Source organism: Mchenga conophoros, linkage group LG6, assembly GCF_057382185.1.
Source record: "Mchenga conophoros isolate Kocher_MC1m ecotype Shallow Benthic linkage group LG6, M_conophoros_male_GT1.1, whole genome shotgun sequence".
NCBI classification, from domain to species: domain Eukaryota; kingdom Metazoa; phylum Chordata; class Actinopteri; order Cichliformes; family Cichlidae; genus Mchenga; species Mchenga conophoros.
This window is the reverse complement of record NC_140531.1, coordinates 27,057,681-27,077,599: the sequence shown is the minus strand read 5'-3', so window position 1 is coordinate 27,077,599 and position 19,919 is coordinate 27,057,681. Positions and strand designations below refer to the sequence as shown.

General features: G+C 40.2%; 1 protein-coding gene across 3 annotated transcripts in view; it reads left to right on the top strand.

Moving 5' to 3' along the window:
- The window catches only part of LOC146572777 (phospholipid phosphatase-related protein type 5-like), a 64,956-nt gene extending 45,432 nt beyond the window's left edge, over window positions 1–19,524 (top strand). For 2 of the 3 annotated variants that reach the window (XM_085277171.1, XM_085277172.1), the window contains exons 4-8: window positions 10,661–10,781; window positions 11,989–12,239; window positions 14,246–14,422; window positions 15,510–15,640; window positions 17,507–19,524. In XM_085277171.1, coding sequence (XP_085133297.1) covers window positions 10,661–10,781; window positions 11,989–12,239; window positions 14,246–14,422; window positions 15,510–15,640; window positions 17,507–17,615 — 789 coding nt within the window. In that variant the 3' untranslated portion in view covers window positions 17,616–19,524. Of the gene's footprint in view, window positions 1–10,660; window positions 10,782–11,988; window positions 12,240–14,245; window positions 14,423–15,509; window positions 15,657–17,506 lie in introns of all 3 variants that reach the window. The other variant, XM_085277173.1, reaches the window with a different exon arrangement.
- The last annotated feature ends 395 nt before the right edge of the window (window positions 19,525–19,919 follow it).

Here is a 19,919-nt window from a genome sequence, read left to right as displayed (position 1 = left end):
ATCAAGACACGCGTTATAGACACAAACCGTAAATACATAGAGCAGGAATGTAGCACTGCATCAAATGTGAGTCACTCTGAGCATTTCACGGTGTAAATGGATAGCTAAATTTACTGTTTTCTCACGATGTGCCCGAGGTGTTAGCGAAGAAAAGTCCTCGCAAATCTGGAACAAAAAAAAGGGAAGGAATGGATGCATCGGTTTACATTTTCACACTCTGCCTCAAGCTTTACATGCTTTTTATACGTCGTGACGTCAAATCAACATTTAATGCTGCATCACTGATTCCTGATTGTTGTTACTCACAGTGCATCCTGCGAACGAGTGTGTGTGTCTGTTTTCTACGTATATTGTGTGTCTGTGTGTGATATGATGTCTGTTTTTGAAGGAGCTCTCATATATTTCTTTGCGGAGGGGCTGAGAAATTGAAAGTGACGCTTGACTGAACACCCTGGATACATCTGATGTTACAGAAAAACATGAGTTTGCAGGTCCTGCCTTTACAGACAAAGCTGACGATTAGATGCCTGTTAACGGCTCCGTTGTCTTACAATACATTTCTGAAAAATTAGGTTTTCAACAGGCTGTTTTTCTCTGATGTTAAAATAATAACGATCACCCTTTCATCCTTTTTGATGTTCGCTCGCTTGTGAAGCAAGAATGAGTGTGCAGAGTCATGCTTACAAAAGCAGGCAAAAGCACATCCCACAATCAGCTGTCACTCAGACCCAGGCAGTGTTTTGGTTGTTACTCAAGAAAAGTAATGAAGTACGTAGCATAATTAAAAGCAGAGAAAGCCACGAGTACTCGTTACGTTTTTGTTTCTCTTTAAAATGACCTGAAACACGTACATAATAACCAGCTAACAATAGAAATCTCAGGCTACAGGCTCACACACCAACACAAATTCCTATCCTAATGAGGATACACGTACCATCTTTTCTTCAGTTTTTACATATGAACACCAGCACAAAGACACTTCCTACAAAGCAAATTCCACAGTGATTCTTTAGAAGCATGAACAAGCAGAAATGGAGGCTTCAAGCCTGACTGCTCGTCACTGCTTTAGTTACCTGTTGAAGTTCAGGCTCTAGCTGGGCAAGTTACTTTGAAAAAGTAATTAATTATAGTTACTAGTTACTTCTTCAAAAAAGTAACTGAGTTAGTAACTGAGTTACAATATTCTAAAAGTAATTAATTACTTGAAAAGTAACTATTGCGTTACTTTAAAAAAACGTTTAACCCTCTGGGGTCCAGGGTATAATTGGCCATTTTTAACTACTTTTGATTTTCCCTCCACATTTTACCTTTAAAAAGGAATTTACTTTGCCTTGTTTGGTATCATTCTTTTCAGCACAACCTCACATGTCTGAATTTACAGTTGTGTTTTCATTTTGATATACTGTATTACCACAATAAAATCAGACAAAAATCGTAAAATCAGAGTAGAAAAGGTTTTCTTTTTTTTACTGTAACAACCACAAACATGTTTAGTGAATCATATTTCATAACTTTAAATGCAAATGTAAATCTTCAATTTTAAAATCCTATGCACAAGTTTTGCAAACAAAGTTATTTGCATCCATTTACCTTTTACCTCAATTTTTTAAATAACCATTTCAAACTATTTACAGAACAAATCAGCTGTTCTGCATTAAATAAGATGCCACACAAATTATTTGTGCCACTCCAAAAAAATCATTTCTGTCCACTATGAAGGAGAACATCACAGCCTGATATCTGCAGGTCTGACAGCAGCAGGCGTATCACTCCTGTTTCTACCTGGAGACAGCAGTTGCCTCATTGTTCTGACACACAACACAAAACTATCCACAACACTACACACTAACTACACAAGACAACGCATTAACTACACACTCCAAACACGCTAAACACAAATCTCTCACATCTCAAAACTCGCTCTCTCTCTTTTTCTGCTGTCTCTCCCTCTCTCTCTCTCTCCGTCACTCCTAAAACGTCCCCTGTTGTGTTTTTTTTCTCTCTCATAAGCACAGAGTGCTTGCTAGCGCTGTCCTTAGACAGTAAACGCGACTAAGCTTTGAGGGAAAAACCAGAGTCATTTGTATCATGACTCTGGTTTTGACTCTATCTACACAATTTGAAAGCTGGTATATATCACCTTGTTGCTTTGTCTTTAAGTGGTCATGTGACTGGCTTACCACAACTACTTTACTCTTCCTCACTCAAACAGCAGCACTCATGTGATTGTATGTATATAAGATGCGGTAAGCTGAACACAGCTTCAACCTTCTGTTTGTTGAAAAACAGTAACGGACCGCATTTTCTCAGACAGTCTCGGTCGTTGTGTCCTTGGGCAAGGCACTTCACCAGTTGCCCACTGGTGGTGGTCAGAGGGCCTGGTGGCGCCAGTGTCCGGCAGCCTCGCCTCTGTCAGTGCGCCCCAGGGCGGCTGTGGCTACACTGTAGCTTACCATCACCAGTGTGTGAATGTGTGTGTGAATGGGTGGATGATTGTGTATAGTGTAAAGCGCTTTGGGGTCCTTAGGACCAAGTAAAGCGCTATACAAATACAGACCATTTACCATTTACGTTACACCCAAAACTGGTCACAGAGAGCCCAAAACGCCAATTAAGATCAACTCAGCCTCTTGATTTTGTTCCCTCACTTTGAGCGAACACATTCATGTTCTCATTCCTGTGCCACCTCTGTTTCCCTGGATGTCCTTATAACTTTTTCAACCTCTAGTTGTCAGGGCTGCACATCAAAGACTCCACAGCTACTCCCTGACTCGCAAAGTCACACTAACGGGTTTTGCTGTACACAGACACCTACACATTTGTGCACAACACATGAATAAATGTGCCTATTTTCTCAACACAGAAGGTTGTTTGGTCTCTGTGACAGGAGAGGGCAATTTGTGACACTCATTCATCATTTCTCTTTTTAGTGCCCCTCTCTGCTACCCCATGTTCTGCCCTCCACTATCTCCGTGTCGTCTCATTCCCACACCCTGTTGCGTTATCTCTCTTCAGGTATTTTTCACACAAATGCCTGCCTGTATCCTGCCATCTCCTCTCACTACCTGAGAACTCTTTTATCCCTCCCTGAATAGTCCTACAAAAAAATAAATATGGCCTAAAAAACACAGCAACTGCCTCCAGAAAACAGCCAACATCTGCTCAAAACTAACTGACTGCCAAGTCAGATTTTCACATTGCTTCAGTGGATTTTCAGTCCACCAAGACTGTGCGAATTAAAGTTAATGTTGGCAGGACTCAGACACCTGTCTCGTGTACTTGTGTTTTCATACTGTTACAGCCTAGCCTTGCTCATTTGGAGTCTCCTAAATCAAATCAAATCAAATCAGTGCATGTCGGAATTTGTTATACTATATCCCACTTTTGCATGAATACATATGGTATGTGTTGCCTCAAAAATACCTTTCAGATAGACCTCATGATGGCTTTGAAAGCAACCCATAAACAATCAGATTGATTTTCAATCAACATAATGGCACCAGACACCTAAAGCATGGAAAGCAGGTTATATTTTGCTTTGGGCTGCATGCTGGCAGTCTGGCAGCTCCCATCCACATTGTTCTGATCTTAACAAATTCATTGAACCTCACAAATACTTTCAAATTACCCAACGATGCTTAGCACCATTAGAGTCAGATTATTAGCTTGGAATCAGTTGCTTTGTATTTCTGAATGCTGTTTCACCTCATTACCTTCCTCTAAACTGGAACCTCCTCACAAAGCTTGTCACCTGCTTTACTATCTGTTTGTCGGATAATAATATTTCACCCTTTTCATATTTGCACCAACCTTCTTTTTCTCTCTCTCTCTTTTGGCTTGGTTGACCATATGTGTGTGGTTGTGGTTGAGTATTTGCTATTGCTAAAAAGCAGAGATTACGATTGCGATATCTTCTATGGGTTTAATTTGCATTGCTGTAAATGCGAGAGGAATATACTGTTGCTGCTTTAGCAGAGTTTTGAAGTTTCACAGAAATTCTGCTGACATGAAGTTGTTGTCAGAATCAAATCATGCTGACAGAAGATCTTGCTGCTTGATTATAAAGCATTTTCAAGCTTTCTCTATGTATTAATGTCATTTATACTGACAGCAAACTGTGTGTTTTCAGTATACTTTTCCATACATTAACTTTGTTTCAGCTGTTTTTTTTACATTGCAACTGTTCAATTGCATTTTACACACTCAGTACTGGCTGCTATCACTGATACACTGGAAGCCTGGAAATACTTCTGTGTGACAAAAGTTAAATCTAGAGTGTGGTATTGTATGTATGTAAATAAGCATTGGGTATGTGCCAATCCTTGCACACAATGTTGAGTAAGTCTATCAGCATCAGATAAATCTCTCTGTATTTATTTATTTTTTTAATAGTGTGCAGTTTTAAATTTTGTGTCTGCAGTTGCATTTCCGATGTGGCGCACCTGCCGAATACTGAGCAACAATTCAACCAAGGATTTTTCTCCATGATGGGCCATCCTGTTCATACAAAGCACCAGACCGCTCATTCTGTAGCTTAGCTCCACTGGTTGATGTAATAAGTGACAGACTAGTTATAAATATCAGTGATATGTTCATCCGTGTCTGTGTGTGTATGCTTTACGGTAGCGTGTATTTTTTCGCCCTAAATGTTCCTACCTTGCAGCGTTTAGCTTTGTCTGGTTTAAGAGCCTTTTCTTTTTTTCATTGCTGATATAGAACAAATGCAAGAGCCCATCAGGATATTTGTAAGTGGCCCGACTGTCCATTTCATGGCCACATTCATAGTCTGGCACCCTTTACATCAACAAGTAGTGCTGCAAAATAAGCGGTCTGCTCGTTTGCATGAGCAGCCTGGGATGGAGGCATATTGCTGAATTAATGCTTCAGTGTTCCTGCGGAAGAGAAGCAGGCAGACAGTTGGTTTGTCCATCCATGTCCATCTTTAGTGTTTGCTCACTCTCTCAATTGACTATGCAGCAAGAGATTCGTGCTGACATAGTCGTGTGCAATGTGTGGGTTCTGAAAGAGCTCTAAACTCCTGTTTGCAATGTGAAAGCTGGGCAAGGTGACCGGTCACACCTGGGCAAAACCATCCTCAGAACACAGTGCAATGACCCACCCAGTGCATCTTTTGTTAGCAAGCAAAGACTGGTTTGCCTGAGCTGAAGAGGAAAGGAATCTTATTGGTGGAGAAGGATTAGGGTACGGCACTACCAGATTTTTAGAGCCTATTGTGGAAAAAAAAAATAGGACTTTTTACTGATACAACAAGTAAAAAAAAGATATTTGTGAGTGAGAATTACAGTCTAAGAGAGAAAGTGATCGACTGCAAGGATAAGCAAAAACATGCACATGTGTTGCACACCACACATTTAAACCTGTGATAATATTATTAATCCTTTATTTATTATTTAAAAATCTCATTTCCAAGAGAGACCTGGCATCACTCTTTCAGTGATTGTTTTTAACGTCGCTCTTAATGATCTGTTATTGTATATTTCTCACATACTGGTACAGAATATTGTATTTGTTTTAATTGTTATGTGGTGCATGTGTTTTTGAATTTTTGCTGCCATGATGCCAGGTCTCTCTTCATTCAGTAAAAGCACAGTACTAGTATATTATCAACAACCAACAACAGGTGCCTATTTACACAGCTAGCAACTACCATTAAAAAAACAACATTAGCATTCATTTGAGGTAATATACTTGGCAATATTAATTCCATTATTCATTCTCTTTTATAACTGTTTAATCTGAAAGCATCCATTAACTACTAAGAGAAATATGTGACTCTGTTAAATGCTGGACTATGTAAACTGAGTGACCTTTTTAACGCTTTTGCAATCCAAAAAAAAAAAAAAAAAAGTCACACAGCACTTTATTCTGCAGACTTTAAGCACTTTATCTATCACGCACACATGCACGAACATCAAACTCATGGATGTATCTGAGGCAGTTTCGTGTGCAGTATCTTGCCTGGGGACTCTACAGAATACATACTGGATGAGCTGGGGATCAAACCACAGATTTACTGATTAGTCAACACCTTGCTGTCTCTCCTGAGCCCATAGCTGCTAACTGTGTGCCTGCTGTTTGTAGCTGAACAGGCTGAATATGGGGGATTTTATTTTGTATCGTTGGAAATGTTGGAAAGCTATGACAATGAGACAAATACAAATTAACTCTGTATCACTGAGGGGAGCCCTCTCAAACTGCAAACAATCCCCATGTCTTTTTATTATAAAGTATTTATAAGTGTAGCTTTGATATATGTGCTGTGATAATAAGGTACTGTATATTACTATGTTTCAAACATACCTTGTTCAACAAAATTAAGTTAATACTTGATCATCACAGTGTTACACAAAACTTCATGGATGTCAGTCTGTTCAGTTAGGAAGCAGAAACCATTGTGAATCCATTTTATTTCCTCCCAGTGCAAATGAAAGTGACTGGACAAGCAACAAGACAACCAAAAAGGAAGTGGTTTAGCAGGAGATGTGCCATTACATGAGTAGAGCTGGGGTGACAGAGTGGTAGTAGGACCAGTTTCTTCTCCTTTGTGCGAGGAAGAAGAGGAGGCACAAAATTGCTTCCAGCAGGTTACTAATGTGCATGTTCCTAATCAGACTCTGAGAAATAGTCTTTATGAGGGTGGCTAACAAGTGCTAACATCCTTAGTGGGTCCTGTGCTCACACTTCGCAGCTCAATCAGCATTCGCCAGAAAATCCCAACACTGGTAAGTCTGCTGTGGTGCTCTGTCCTTGTGTTACAGCATGTGTCCTGATAAAACTGCCACACTCTTGAGACTGTGCTGCAACAGTAGCAAACCTTCTTGCAATGCCACATATTGATGTACAGTCAATATGTACCAGAAATGATGGTTGTGCTAGTTTCTGCAGTTTGTGAGCATTTGTGAAGTTAGAACTGGATTCTTCTGAAATGAAGATGACAATTTAACATTAATGAATAAGAAAAAAAACATGCGTAACATCAGTGGCTAAACAGAAAATGCCAGCTGGAGGCGTGGATGGATATTTATTGTGTTACGCTAGATTCCAGCTTGGTGACCTTTAAAGACAACGAAGATGCTATAATTGTGGATGTATTAGTGATTAAGATGATGGTATTCTAATTTATTTAATCCTTTCAGTGACTTGATAGCACCGTGATTTGATTTGATCTTTAATTGTAACTACTTGTCCTTATTTATATATTAAAAAAAAAAACATCCATCCCTTAGGTTTACCAGCTTATTACTGAATGTCACAAACACACCTTTTAGAACAGGTTTCTGGAGGTCTGAATGTGCACAACACATGTGATGTTCTGTGAGCCAGCACAACCACCTTCACTGTTGTTTTTTACAGTTAGCTCAGTGTTACATGCTCTTTCCTTTGTATTTGTTTCCTCTATCCACTTTTCCTCTTTTCTGTTCCTCTCCCTTACTTATCTCTTCTTTCTTTCTCATGGCATGATTGATGGCTGGGATGGCGGTCCTGGAAGTCTGTTTTTCTGCAGCTGTACTTGTTAGTTTCGTTTTCTTTCTTCAGGGCAGGAGTTTCTGGGTCCAAGACCCCATTGTTTCTCTGGCCCAAACCCATTTCACCTTGTTTTTTTTTTTCTTTTTTACGCTCTTTCTCTCTCCATTTAAATAAAAGAAGTTTTTTGGTCATGGAGATAAGTTGATGGCCGTAACAGCTGCTGTGTCCTGCTTCTACACGCTGAAAGTTTTTGCAACATTGTCAAGATGGCAACCATTAAAGATTAGAAATGTATACTGCACCACTCCACCATTTGCGTTCTCATAGAGAACTTAATGTAGCCATATAATTGTCAGCGCAAATGCGCGTAGGCACTTAATGGTGTGAGCATAAGTATGGAATTATGAGATTCGAGACACAGTGTGTGTGTAATATGTACAAATAGGGATGCAGCTGTCTTCTGTGGGTTTTGCTGAAGTTTAAAAATGGCCAAATAACGCGCTGCACCCAATTAGCGCATGCTGTTCTTTATAAGGTCTGTGTGACGCTGCTTACACATCCTGCTGCCCTGCAGAGATGTCTTCCTTTTTGTGGTCGTGCTAGTGGCAGCCAGAGCACTCGTAAACCACACACGTGGCATGCTTCCTTGATTTGTTATAAAAACAAAAGCAAACAAAAGAAAATCTTTTTTGCACTCCACACTAGAAAGAAAGCTGCTAAAACTAATTTGAGAATTGTAGATTGAGCCTCTTGATAGTTTTAATTATGTTGTTATAGACCTCTTTAATCTGTAATCTCAGCTTCACAATGATTATTTGCCAGCACCATTTGCAAGTCTCTTTGCCTCCTGCCTTGTTGGCTGCTAGCTACTGTATCTATCATCAGTGGTGCTGTCTCCTCCGGTCTTCTACATATTCTCCCCACACTCACTTCACACAGCCAAGTCACAGGAATACATTAGAAGAGTTTTATCATGATCCTACTGTAGAAACACTACAAAGGTAGTTCCTTGTGATGGCTTAAATCTTTGTATTGCCTTGCAACCTAAATAATTACCTCACTACACATGTTCCTGTCAGACAGATGCTCTCTTTCAGTTTTATAGCAACGCCCAAGTTCAGTTCAGAGAATCAAAGAAAGACTGCTTTCATTTCCTCCTCTCTAAAGCTCTGCCACGGCCTCTGTGGATTCTGACCATATGTTTTAAACCAAATACAAGAAAGCCTTTCCTTTGTAGTGTTGCTTTCTCAGTGAAACTCACTGTGATCCAAGTTTTACGACCACCAACAGAGGCTTGATAGAGCTTTTTAAGTTTGGGCATCAGGCTGAAATTTACATGTAACTGCTTTACCTGTTATATTGTATTTCTTCATGTGGAAAAAAAGAGTTTTATATATCAAGTCAACATCTCTGCCTCAGTAAAATGACAAGAAGCTTGCACTATGAGACAGGTGGGTGTCACCTAAATCTCTGCAGGAGACATCGCAGGATAGGATGAATGAGTACAAGTCTCTGCCTGAAAGCAACACAACAGGGTGAAATCTGCCATGTGCACGCATACATGTCAAGTCAGTGCACAAGAGCAGCTAGAGAAAATCTGGACCCAAAGAATGACCGTAACACACTTACATACATAACAAAACTTTATAAATAAATAAATACTGAATAAATGTGTCATACAGCCATCACGTCCACAGAAATGATGTGCACATAAGGTCAGTAACTGACAGCAGCTCCATTCTGACACATAGCTCTACCTACCCACACCTGTCACTCACTCTAGCATCAGTACCAGTACTCAGTTCTGAAAAATCAAAACTTTATCGTCCATCCTGAGACAGATTTATCTTACGATACTTGTTTTAAAAGATTTTTTTAATTCCTTATCTATTATTCATCTATTATTCAGTCACACGCCAGCTCTTCTGATGTAGATCCAGGATCACTTGCACTTAGCACTATACAATATACTATCATTAAATGGATTTCCTCGATAGCTCAGAGGGACGGGATGGCAAACATTAGGACTGCTTTGAAAGGGAAAAATTTCCACTAAGAAGAAAAATTCCTGGGACTAGAACTCTCTTCAGGCAAAATGAATTTACACTTTTTGCTGAATTAATCTCGATAAATAGTTAGAACTCTGTAGTAGGTCGTCTTCATTTTCATGCTAAACTTTGAAGGTGATCGCAGGGATGCAGGAGCAACACTCTCAACCTGCACACCCCTGCTGCATAGCTTTGCGGCACTCAGGTGACATTATGCTGCAAACAGATAATTTATGGTGGCACACACGCTACTACATGTCACACCGAGTCCTCTATTGGTAATTCTTACTCCGTAACACAAACCCCAGCCTTCATCTGCCACACTAAGGGCAATGAGCTTTAGTGCATTAGCATCGTCCCACGCTTTTGGCCCTGGGCCACGCATATTGTATGAGCAGGCAACCTACAAATACCCATGCTTCTGTCAGCGGAGGTCCCCTGATAAGACAGGTTCAGTGTGCAGAGTTTAATGGTGTCCTGGAGTGTGTATTATAGTGTTTAGTCAATTTATTCTCCTGTCAAAAGAGATCAAGGTCCTGCTGCTTTGACTTAAAAGTGCTTTTCAAACAGCTGCCAGATGCTCTGGGTGTGCGCTCTTCAAATGAGTTTTGGAATGTAAAAATACTGATATATATACAGTGATGGGTGATAGGGTGTGATCAGTGTGAGCTAAAGCGTTTGCTCATAGATTTTAAGCATTTCAAGAAAGTCATATAAAATGGGTTTGATTCATCTTATCTTTCAGACCGAGCTTGTTAACTTGTGTGACATAACCAGTCCATCCATGATTTTATGGAGTTGCAGTAAAATCTGAGCGGAAAAACCGGATAGACGCTGGCAAACAAACTTTCGCTGATGACAAGGAATGGGAGGTGTTGGTGTCGGGATTTACTAGCAGCATAAAATCAGCCAAATGATGAGGGGAAATTTTAATCAAGGCTGTGGGAGAAACAGTCATGAATAATTTTGGCTTTGCACCATGTTTAACTGACAGAATATTCATCGAGGCTGATCAATACTTAAGCGCACAGTTTAAGCTTTCTGTTTGACAAAAATGTTTGTGGTCTCTCTCTCTTGGTGTGTGTGTGTGTGTGTGTGTGTGTGTGTGTGTGTGTGTGTCCCAGATTCTTATCGGGGAGGTGACCAGTTTTTTTGTGAAGACAGAAGGCGCTCAGGAGAAGACCATAGTGACGGCTGACTGCTGTTACTTCAACCCTCTCCTCCGTAGGATCGTACGTTTTCTGGGTCAGTCACAGTCTTAAAGATCAGAGCTTCTTCTGCTTTTAACTAATAAATCCTCTCTTCTCTGGGGTGCAGCCTCATTAAGGCTCACACCACTACATCTCTATCTTACAGTATGTAGACTAAACACAAAAAGCCCTTGTCCTTAACATGAGTCTCCTGTGGACGCATTTTCGTTAGCCTTATTTTTATGTCCCATTCTGTTGATGCTCTGTGATCTTTTTCACCACATCTGTATGACAGACTGAGGTTCTGAAGCATAAAAGCAAAGACTGCTTCTGTCTAGTCATTTGTTGCACACTTGAATTAAAATGAATTGAAACCAGTGTGGCTTTGTGAGTTCGCCTTTACTGCATCTGCAAATATATACATGGACATAGCACAGCGTTCCACACTTTTGCAGTCTCACATAACGCTTATAGGCGCACTGCCTTATGGGTAGTGTTTAAACTCAAACCACTAATATTTCTTACAGTGGAACAATGAAATAAACATAAACAAAAGATAGTGTGATCCACCAGTCTATATCTGCTGTGATTACAGCCCGGTACAGGTATAAATCCACAAAAGTGCCACGAGGTTTCCGCACAAACTAATGAATTAGATCTAGCTGCTAATCGTTAGCATCACGGCTAATTCACATCGCTACCAATAACTTATATACTAATGACACATAGTGGGGATTAACGGCCAACTTTCCCACATTCTCTGCAACCCCGTGGACTCATCTGTAGATACATTTTAAGTTATTTACCATCTTGTATCTGCTTACCTGCAAATATATACATGGACATAGCACAGCGTTCCACACTTTTGCAGTCTCACATAACGCTTATAGGCGCACTGCCTTATGGGTAGTGGCTGGCTTCTTTACTCCCGCTAGAGCTGCTCATTTTAGGGGTTACTCCCTCTTGTGGTGTGACGGAGGAATAACTACGCTTCCTGCACTATGTCATTTTTGGAGACTGGGGCACACATTATTTTACCACAATCAAAGAAAATACAGATTTGAACAATCAGACCATTTAACTAACTACAATATTGCCACTAAAGATTATGGGGGGTGTCTTGTTTTGTCCACAATGTCTTTCTTGTCCTTACACATTTGGTGCGAAACACATAAAATCAACAATAACAGCTGAAATCCCAGGAGAGTGCTTGTTTTCTTGTACACACTCCCTCACTTTCACTCTGTCTGTCTTTCGCTCAGGTGTGTACTCTTTCGGCCTCTTTACCACCACCATCTTTGCCAATGCCGGTCAGGTGGTGACAGGAAACCAGACGCCTCATTTCCTATCTGCCTGTAAGCCAAACTACACAGCTCTGGGCTGCCAGTCTCCACTGCAGTACATCGCAGAGCACCGAGCCTGCACAGGAAACCCGTATCTGGTGGTGTCCGCCCGCAAATCCTTCCCCTCCAAAGATGCAGCGCTCAGCTTCTACTCAGCCATCTACACGGTGGTAGGAGACTTTCTTTTTTGAGTCTGGGTGAAGGGAGATGCACTGGATGAGATGACTGATGATCTGGTTTTACTTTATGAAGAGTCTTTAGAAGAGCTGTAACACACAACAAAGCACCAGAAAAGTTTCTGATAAGTGGCTTAAAGTAGACTAATATTGTTTATATTGTTTAACATTTTTACTATTATTCAAGTCTAGCTAATGCTGAGAGCTGAGTTATCAGCTGCTGAGCTTGGCAAGCAAGGTGCATCCACAGACTGTACAGGTGAATTGCACAGACACATACACCTCCCAATTTGTGCCAGAAGAAATATAAATGAAATACTATAATTTTACTCATCAAATTTGGAGTATAGGTTACTTGGACTGGCTGTGCAATTAATCATACATATCTGTCAAATAATTACAGTAAAAATGCTTCAAAAGGAAGTGAAATGAAAACATGGCTGGTTTCAGATAGCTGACGTAAACACTAGCACGCAGCTGGAGCCCTCAGCCACCTGTAATTCAACAGTCTGTAATTTAAAAAACTAATAATAGAATAGACTACCCCCATATATTTGTATATGTATAGATGTCCAAACAGGTTTTTGTACCAGGTTGAAAACATGGTTATTTTTTCCACTGTTAAGTATTTTTCAGCTGCTTGGATCTGACACACACTAAATCCTGGCAGCACATCAACCCTACTCTCCGCCTACACTGGCTCCCAATAGAGTGCACTGATATAAATATGAGATCTTCTACAAGTCCCTCCACAGTCTTGGCCCTATGTACCTCTATGAACTGATCTTCATCCCGTGACAACCACCTCCACCCTTCCTTCCTTTCAACCTGTTTGTGTGGCTGGTCTTAACCACGGGCACTGGAGGGCTGGTGTGGCTTGTTTCCCATCAGTGACACTGAAAAGAATGAAAGGTTCACATGCTGCAGAACTCCAGTTTTCTGATTTATTGCATCTAGAAGTGATGTTTTGAGCACACCAGCGTTCTATGAAATGCCTCTGAGCTCAGTTGCTGGGTGGCTCTGTGGTTTGGATTTTTACACTAAACAACACTGCATGAACCATTTCTTTACCCATGCTCTAACTTACACCGCTGATTGTACTGACTACATCCATTATAGTTAGTTAAAGTTCTTTTCTTCTTTAAAATAAACTGTATTTAAATTGGCATTTGTGTGCATCTTCCTTTTCGTCATGGCCATGTGGCTCTATACACCATCCCAGAGTCACTTGCTCCTCAAACACGAGGCAGCCGTCCATTTCCATCTCCACGTTGGAGATCCTGGGGTACAGAATCATATGTGTCGGGATTCAAACACTAGCCAATGCTACCACTTTACATCAGTTATGACAAATATAAGGTTAAGCCTGGTAGTTCTTTCAACCACATTTTAAGGTATGTGCACAAATAAAAAACAGAAGTAAAATTCCCGATTATCCCTAGATAAATCTACATTTTACGAACATACTGAAATAAACAGCTTGAACACAGTCTTTATATTAATATTATATATTTTATAGAGCATAGCAAACCGAAAATCATCTTTTCTTAAAACAATCCCTCTGCAAACTGGCAAGTTTTATACCTGACTTTCAAAGTTTTGAATATTCAGAATTAAAATATGTTCATGTAAGAGATTATAAAGTAAAAAACGTTCACTTAACTAAGTTGGACAAAAAGAATGCACACCCTTCTGCCTCTTTTCTCTGGAATTACATTAACTTGCTCCTGTCATTTTAGAACCTTTAAACCAGCTGCGGTGGTTTTATTATGCTGCTTTCCCTGCGGATAAACCACTCAGCTGTTCAAAAATCCCTGCAGAGTGCGGCCTCTTGTGGTTTACTCAAGCTGTTTGAACTATTAAGCTAGTCAGTGTCTAGAATATTTTGCATTATCTCAGCTTGCTGCTTGAGCTTTCAACACATTGTTCAACTCTTTGCTTTGTTAAGATAACATAGCATTTTAAAAATGTACCTAATTCAGTATATTACTGCTTTCCAGATGTATGTGACTCTGGTGTTCAGGACAAAAGGGACCCGCCTGATGAAGCCCACATTATGCTTGGTGCTGCTGTCTCTGGCTGTGCTGGTTGGGGTGGTGAGGGTGACTGAACACAGGAACCACTGGAACGATGTTCTGGCTGGATTCGTAACGGGTGGTGCCATTGCTGCCTTTCTGGTAAGAAGGAGAAAGGGAGGGAGGAAACACTGAGAGGGGTAGTAAAAGAAAGTAGGGTGAAAGAGGCGATAGATCATAGCCTATTTATACACCTCCAGATAGGAACACAGTCACCTTATATGCTGTCAGTTGCTATAAGCTGCCTACAGCTGCTTCTATCTCTGCAAGCTGCTCAGCAACCCGCCTACATCCTCCACCCTCCTTATTTTCATTCTGTGCCTGACTTAATCAATGCCACGTCTGCTGCCATCGTGCCTGCTCTGTTCTGTAGCCATCAGGCCTTGCTGTCAAATATAAATTACTGTCAATGGACATCACAATCTTCTCTGACTAAACTGACTGAATGTTCTGTTAATATTTGTATTCTTGTATTTAAATGTGTGATTTAAAGGTAGAATTTTAATTCACATTTATTGTATTTCCATTTTACAGTTACAGAGAACAACCGTTGCAAAAATAAATGAATAACATAACCAGCGTGCTTTTCGTATGTCACTGTCCTTTGTCTGTTTGCATTTTAGTTTCATTTTCTTGTCATTCTCGAGTTTACATGCTGTTTTTGTGGATGTCGTACTTTCTGAGCCTTCACCATCATAAAAACTCAAACTGTGATCTGTTCCACTCCATTTTCTGTGTGTGGGACATGTTGAAGGGAGAAATGTGGTAAAATACGGTTACAGGAATGATGGTGGGAGGATTTACTGATGATTAAGGCTACAAAAAGGATGCACTTCCATACATGACTGTAAAAGAAAAAAAAGCGTGGACTAAACAGAGTCTTTTATATTGATAATTCAAATAATGTCATTTAGTGTTGGACCTCTTGACCCAAAGTATCAGTATTAACTTCAAAGATCAAAGTCATTTCTGGTGTGTGTCCCTAAGAATATAAATTTCTTTCCATGCCTCCCCGCAAAATTCATTGCCTATCCCTCTTTCTTTTATCTCAGTCTCTCCCACTTCACTATCTGTTTCCATGCACACTTCAGCATTTCATGCAGCAGAAAATCATCCATCTCTATAGTGGAGTAGAGAGAATTTCTCCCTTCCTTTTCCCTTTACACCTTTTTTGTCTGCTCTCTACCAGGTGTCATGTGTGATCAACAATTTCAGGCCAACCCAGATAGCAGCGTCGACTCCTCCACCTCCTCAGCGCTCAGAGCCCCCCGTTGGGCTGCCTCTTCTCAGCCTGCCCCGCGTGGAGAGTCCACTTGAAAAGTTAAGTGGCCTCCAGGTAAGGGGTGGGGGAAACGAAATGTACCAAAGCAATCAAAACAATGTTTTAAATGTGCATGTACTTGTTTTTTTATCGAAATGTTTGGGCATTTTCATTCCATGACAAATCAGTGAGTACATCCAACCTGACCTCCTCAGAATCAGCTGTAGTGTCTTTAGAAAAACTATATAAATTTTTAACATTATAGAAAAAAAAACTTGACATATTACAGGCCATCATATTACATATTTTCCAGTGTTTGTGATCTTTTTTTGAGCTTCAGATCAATTTTACACCCACTTTGAGTGCTACAGTCTAAACCCAGATCTTATCTATTGCTATGCATGTTTTCTCTTATTTCTATAACCAGCTTTGAGCGTCAATATCATGGGATGTAGTCTGTAATGTAGAAGAACAGAAAAAAAAGCATTTACTTTTAAGGGTCATATCCACAAGTGATCGAGGTGGCTGGTCACAACAAGTAGAATATAAAAGGTCTTTTGTTTTGATGCCAGGTTCATTTTCCAGCTCTGATTCCTTTGTGTTGAAATCCTTTACTAATCATTACTAACAACTAACCATTTTTTTAAAATTGAACATCCATTTCCTTCAGAATAGCCTTAATGCTTAATCGCATAGATTCAACAAAGTGCTGGAAACACAGTTGCTGCAGATTTTTACTTGGCTGCACATCCACATCCTGAATCTCCCATTCCCCACATCCCTAAGGTGCTTTATTGGATTGAGATCTGGTAACTATGGAGACCATTGGAGTACGGTGATGTCATTGTCATGTTCAACCCATCAGAACATAGCTGCTCGGCTCACAAAGGAATAGACGTGGTCAGCAACAATACTCAGGCAGGCTGTGGTAGTGAAACAATGCTCAATTGGTTGTAAGGGAGCCAAAGACTGCCAAGAAAATACTCCCCAAACCATTACACCAGCAGTCTGAACTGTTGATCAAAGGCAGGATGGATCAGTGCTTTCATGTTGTTGATATTTTATTCTGATTCCGTCTGAATGTCGCAGCAGGAATCAAGACTGATAAGACTGGGCAGCATTTTTCCAATCTTCTGTTTCCTGTGCAATTTATAGGAGTTGCACACACCAGGTGATCTGCTGCTGTGGCTGATCTGCTTTGAGGTTTAACATGTGTTCAGATATGCTCTTCTGCATAGCTTGGATGTGATTAATGGTTATTAAAGTTACTCTTTACTTTCTATTACCTCGAAGCAGTCTGACTATACTTCAGGATGTCAGCGTGACCATGTGTACATGGATCTAAATGGACCCAATTATTGCTATGTGATTAAATATTTGCATTATTAAACAATTGAACAGATGTACCAGTGACTGCCAGTGATTGTATGTGCAAAGGTTGGATTGCAATTTGACGTGAATATACAAAAACCATAGTGACAAAACAACACGCACCCAGAGACCTGTGGAATTGATATTTTCATAAAGCATATGTGCAACAAGACAACCTATTAGAGAAAATTTTCATACATCAGTATGAAGGAGCAACTTTGTAAGGCTTTGTTTTTATATACTAAAAAACAGTAAGCTGATTTGAGGGGTCAGATTTTATGGATCTTTTATGGAATGATCTTCCTGTCTTGTTTGACTCATTATGTCTTAATGTGTACCAGATGCTCTGATCTCTGTCTGATATCCCAGCTTTGTGTGTCCATTCTCTTGTCTAGACATCATCACTGGGCATTTTTTTTTACTGTTATTATCTCAGTCTAGTCAAGTTCATTTGCCCTTTTCGCTCAAATTGAACTTCCCAAATATTTTACAATGTGTTCTGATATGAATTTTCTCTCTCGTCTTCCCCTCCCTTTCCTGTGTCCTCCCATTAGGCTCCAGGGCTACCGTATTCTGAGATCACATGACCATCAGCCAATCCCGTCCCCCGCCCCTCCCGATGTGCTCCTCCCCTCACGACGTTGCCTCACCAGCGCAGTCTAGACCTGCCCACTGAGTGCCCCCCGCCCTGCCACGCCCACCCTGAAGGACGAAAGCCTCTCAGACGAGTCAAATCCACCCAGGTCTGAAGGTCCACCCGTCACATGAGACAAACCAGCAAAAATCACACACGGCGAGCCTGGCCAAAATTCGCCATCTGCTAAGGACCAGAGGGAGACAGAGACCTGCCCTCCTTACCTTGCACTGTCCTGTTTGTCATCCACGGTGGCCTACCTTCTCCTTTGGGTGAAAAAGACCCATTTCATGACTCGCCAAAGCCAGAGCTGTTAAAGCAATACTGTTTCCTGCTTTCTTGTCCAGTTTTTCCACAAAGACTATAAAGACTGTTGGCTGGTGATGACTTGATATTTTAAAAACAACAACAACAACAACAACAAAAACAATTAAAAAAACAACTCAGCAGCGCTGAGGGTTTGGGGATCGAAGAAAATCCCGGGCACAAGTGAATTGCCCTCAAGACCATTTTGTAACACTCAGGATGATTAAATAGAAACAAGCAGAGGACAGGAATAAGAACAAAGACCTTTATAATAAGAATACACGTACCATCGAGAGTATTAACATTTTCTTTTGTCCTCAAAGTCAATAAGAGATGCTGTCAAAGAGAAAGCACTTTTGTAAATTATAGCACAGATGAACCGACTCAGTGTTCACGAAACTGTGTTGTATCCTATTTTCTTTTATTTTATATTGTGTGACGTGATAGAAGAGAGATTTATACACACCACAGCTGTGCTCGTGATGCCACGTGTTTTGTGGCATCATTTAATTCATCCTCGAAGTGAACAGCATTTGATTTTCACCAACTTTCCAAATATCCTTATTCCTTTCTATTCAGGTGTGTGTTCTAAATGTACTGTAGGATTAATCTCCATCCTGTGAAACATTATGGAGAGCTCTGTGATTTGACATACTGCCTGTTCCAATGTGAAAGTCTGTAAAAACAAAATCCCTTTTGTCTGTTTCCCTCGTCCCCTTTTTTAACACTTCCATGCATCGTCTTTTATTCCAGAGTACATTCATCTAAATACTGGACACCTGTATGATGTTTCCTACATTTATATCAGCTGGTGTTTCCAAAACTAGTCTGTAATAAGAGTGGTTATGACATCAGTTTGCTGCAGTTCATGCATCTGTCCTGTCTAGTTGTTCCTAGCTCCATCAGTGTTTCCTCTCACCGATTCTCTAACAGTGATGGCACAGACCAGTGTGTAAGACAGAGGTAAGCCCTCTGAGCTGTGTATACTTTTGTACAGAATATAGGTTTTTTTTTTACACAGTATATACCACATTATGTTTTATTGTGTGAAAAATGTGAAGCTACCTGAAGCTGTCTTGTATGAACATGAGTAGTAGCCTGATCTAAAGCAGGAATGTAGCACAGCGGAGAAGTGTGTGAAATCTAAAAGCATAAAATTGGGGTGTTTGGCTCACAACTTGCTTGCTTCTGCTCAGTTCAAAAGGACACTCCAGGGAGGGTATACTACTCTACACACTGGGTTATATAAAGAAGACGTTGTTAAGGTTTTATTAAGCGTGTGTGTGCGTGCGTGTGCATATTTGTGTGTATGTTTATAATGAGCACATTGTATGGCAGCATAACTGTTAATTTGGCAATCTGTTTTCTTAAGTTAAACTGTCAAAAGTAGCTGCTATAATTACACACTTGTACATGTGTGTAACTGCAGGCCTTCGAAGGACCCCTGCCAAGGCTTCTTAACAATGCCTGTTATAGCAGGTGCTCATTATAGCTCTGTGATTACCTACGGTGAAACTTTGTAAATAACTGAAGAGATAGAGAATACCATAACTGTCTAAATAATGTTATTTTCATGTTGAAATGTCACTGTTTTGTATTTATTTACCAAAATAAATCACAATTATAACACACCGCTTGGTGAATTACATTTTCTAATTTTCACTTTGTTTGCTACCGTTAATGAGGATATGGATTTTATGTGTTACTCTTTTTTTGTTGCATGGTCTTATTTGAAATACCGGACATTCAGTAGTGGTGCATGCTGCACATGCAAGTGACGGTTTTTGGACAATTTGTTTCAGTTGGGCAGCTAGCAAGAATGGTAAATGGACCGGTTCTTATATAGCACTTTACTACTCTGGCTGAGCACTCAAAGCACTTTATATAACTTGCCATTCACACAAATATTCACTATGCTTTGGTGCTTTTTATATAACTTTAACATACATTCATACTCTGTGTCAAAGAGCAACTTGGGGTTAGTATCTTGCCCCATTACAAGAATTCTGCATGCAGTCTGGATCAAA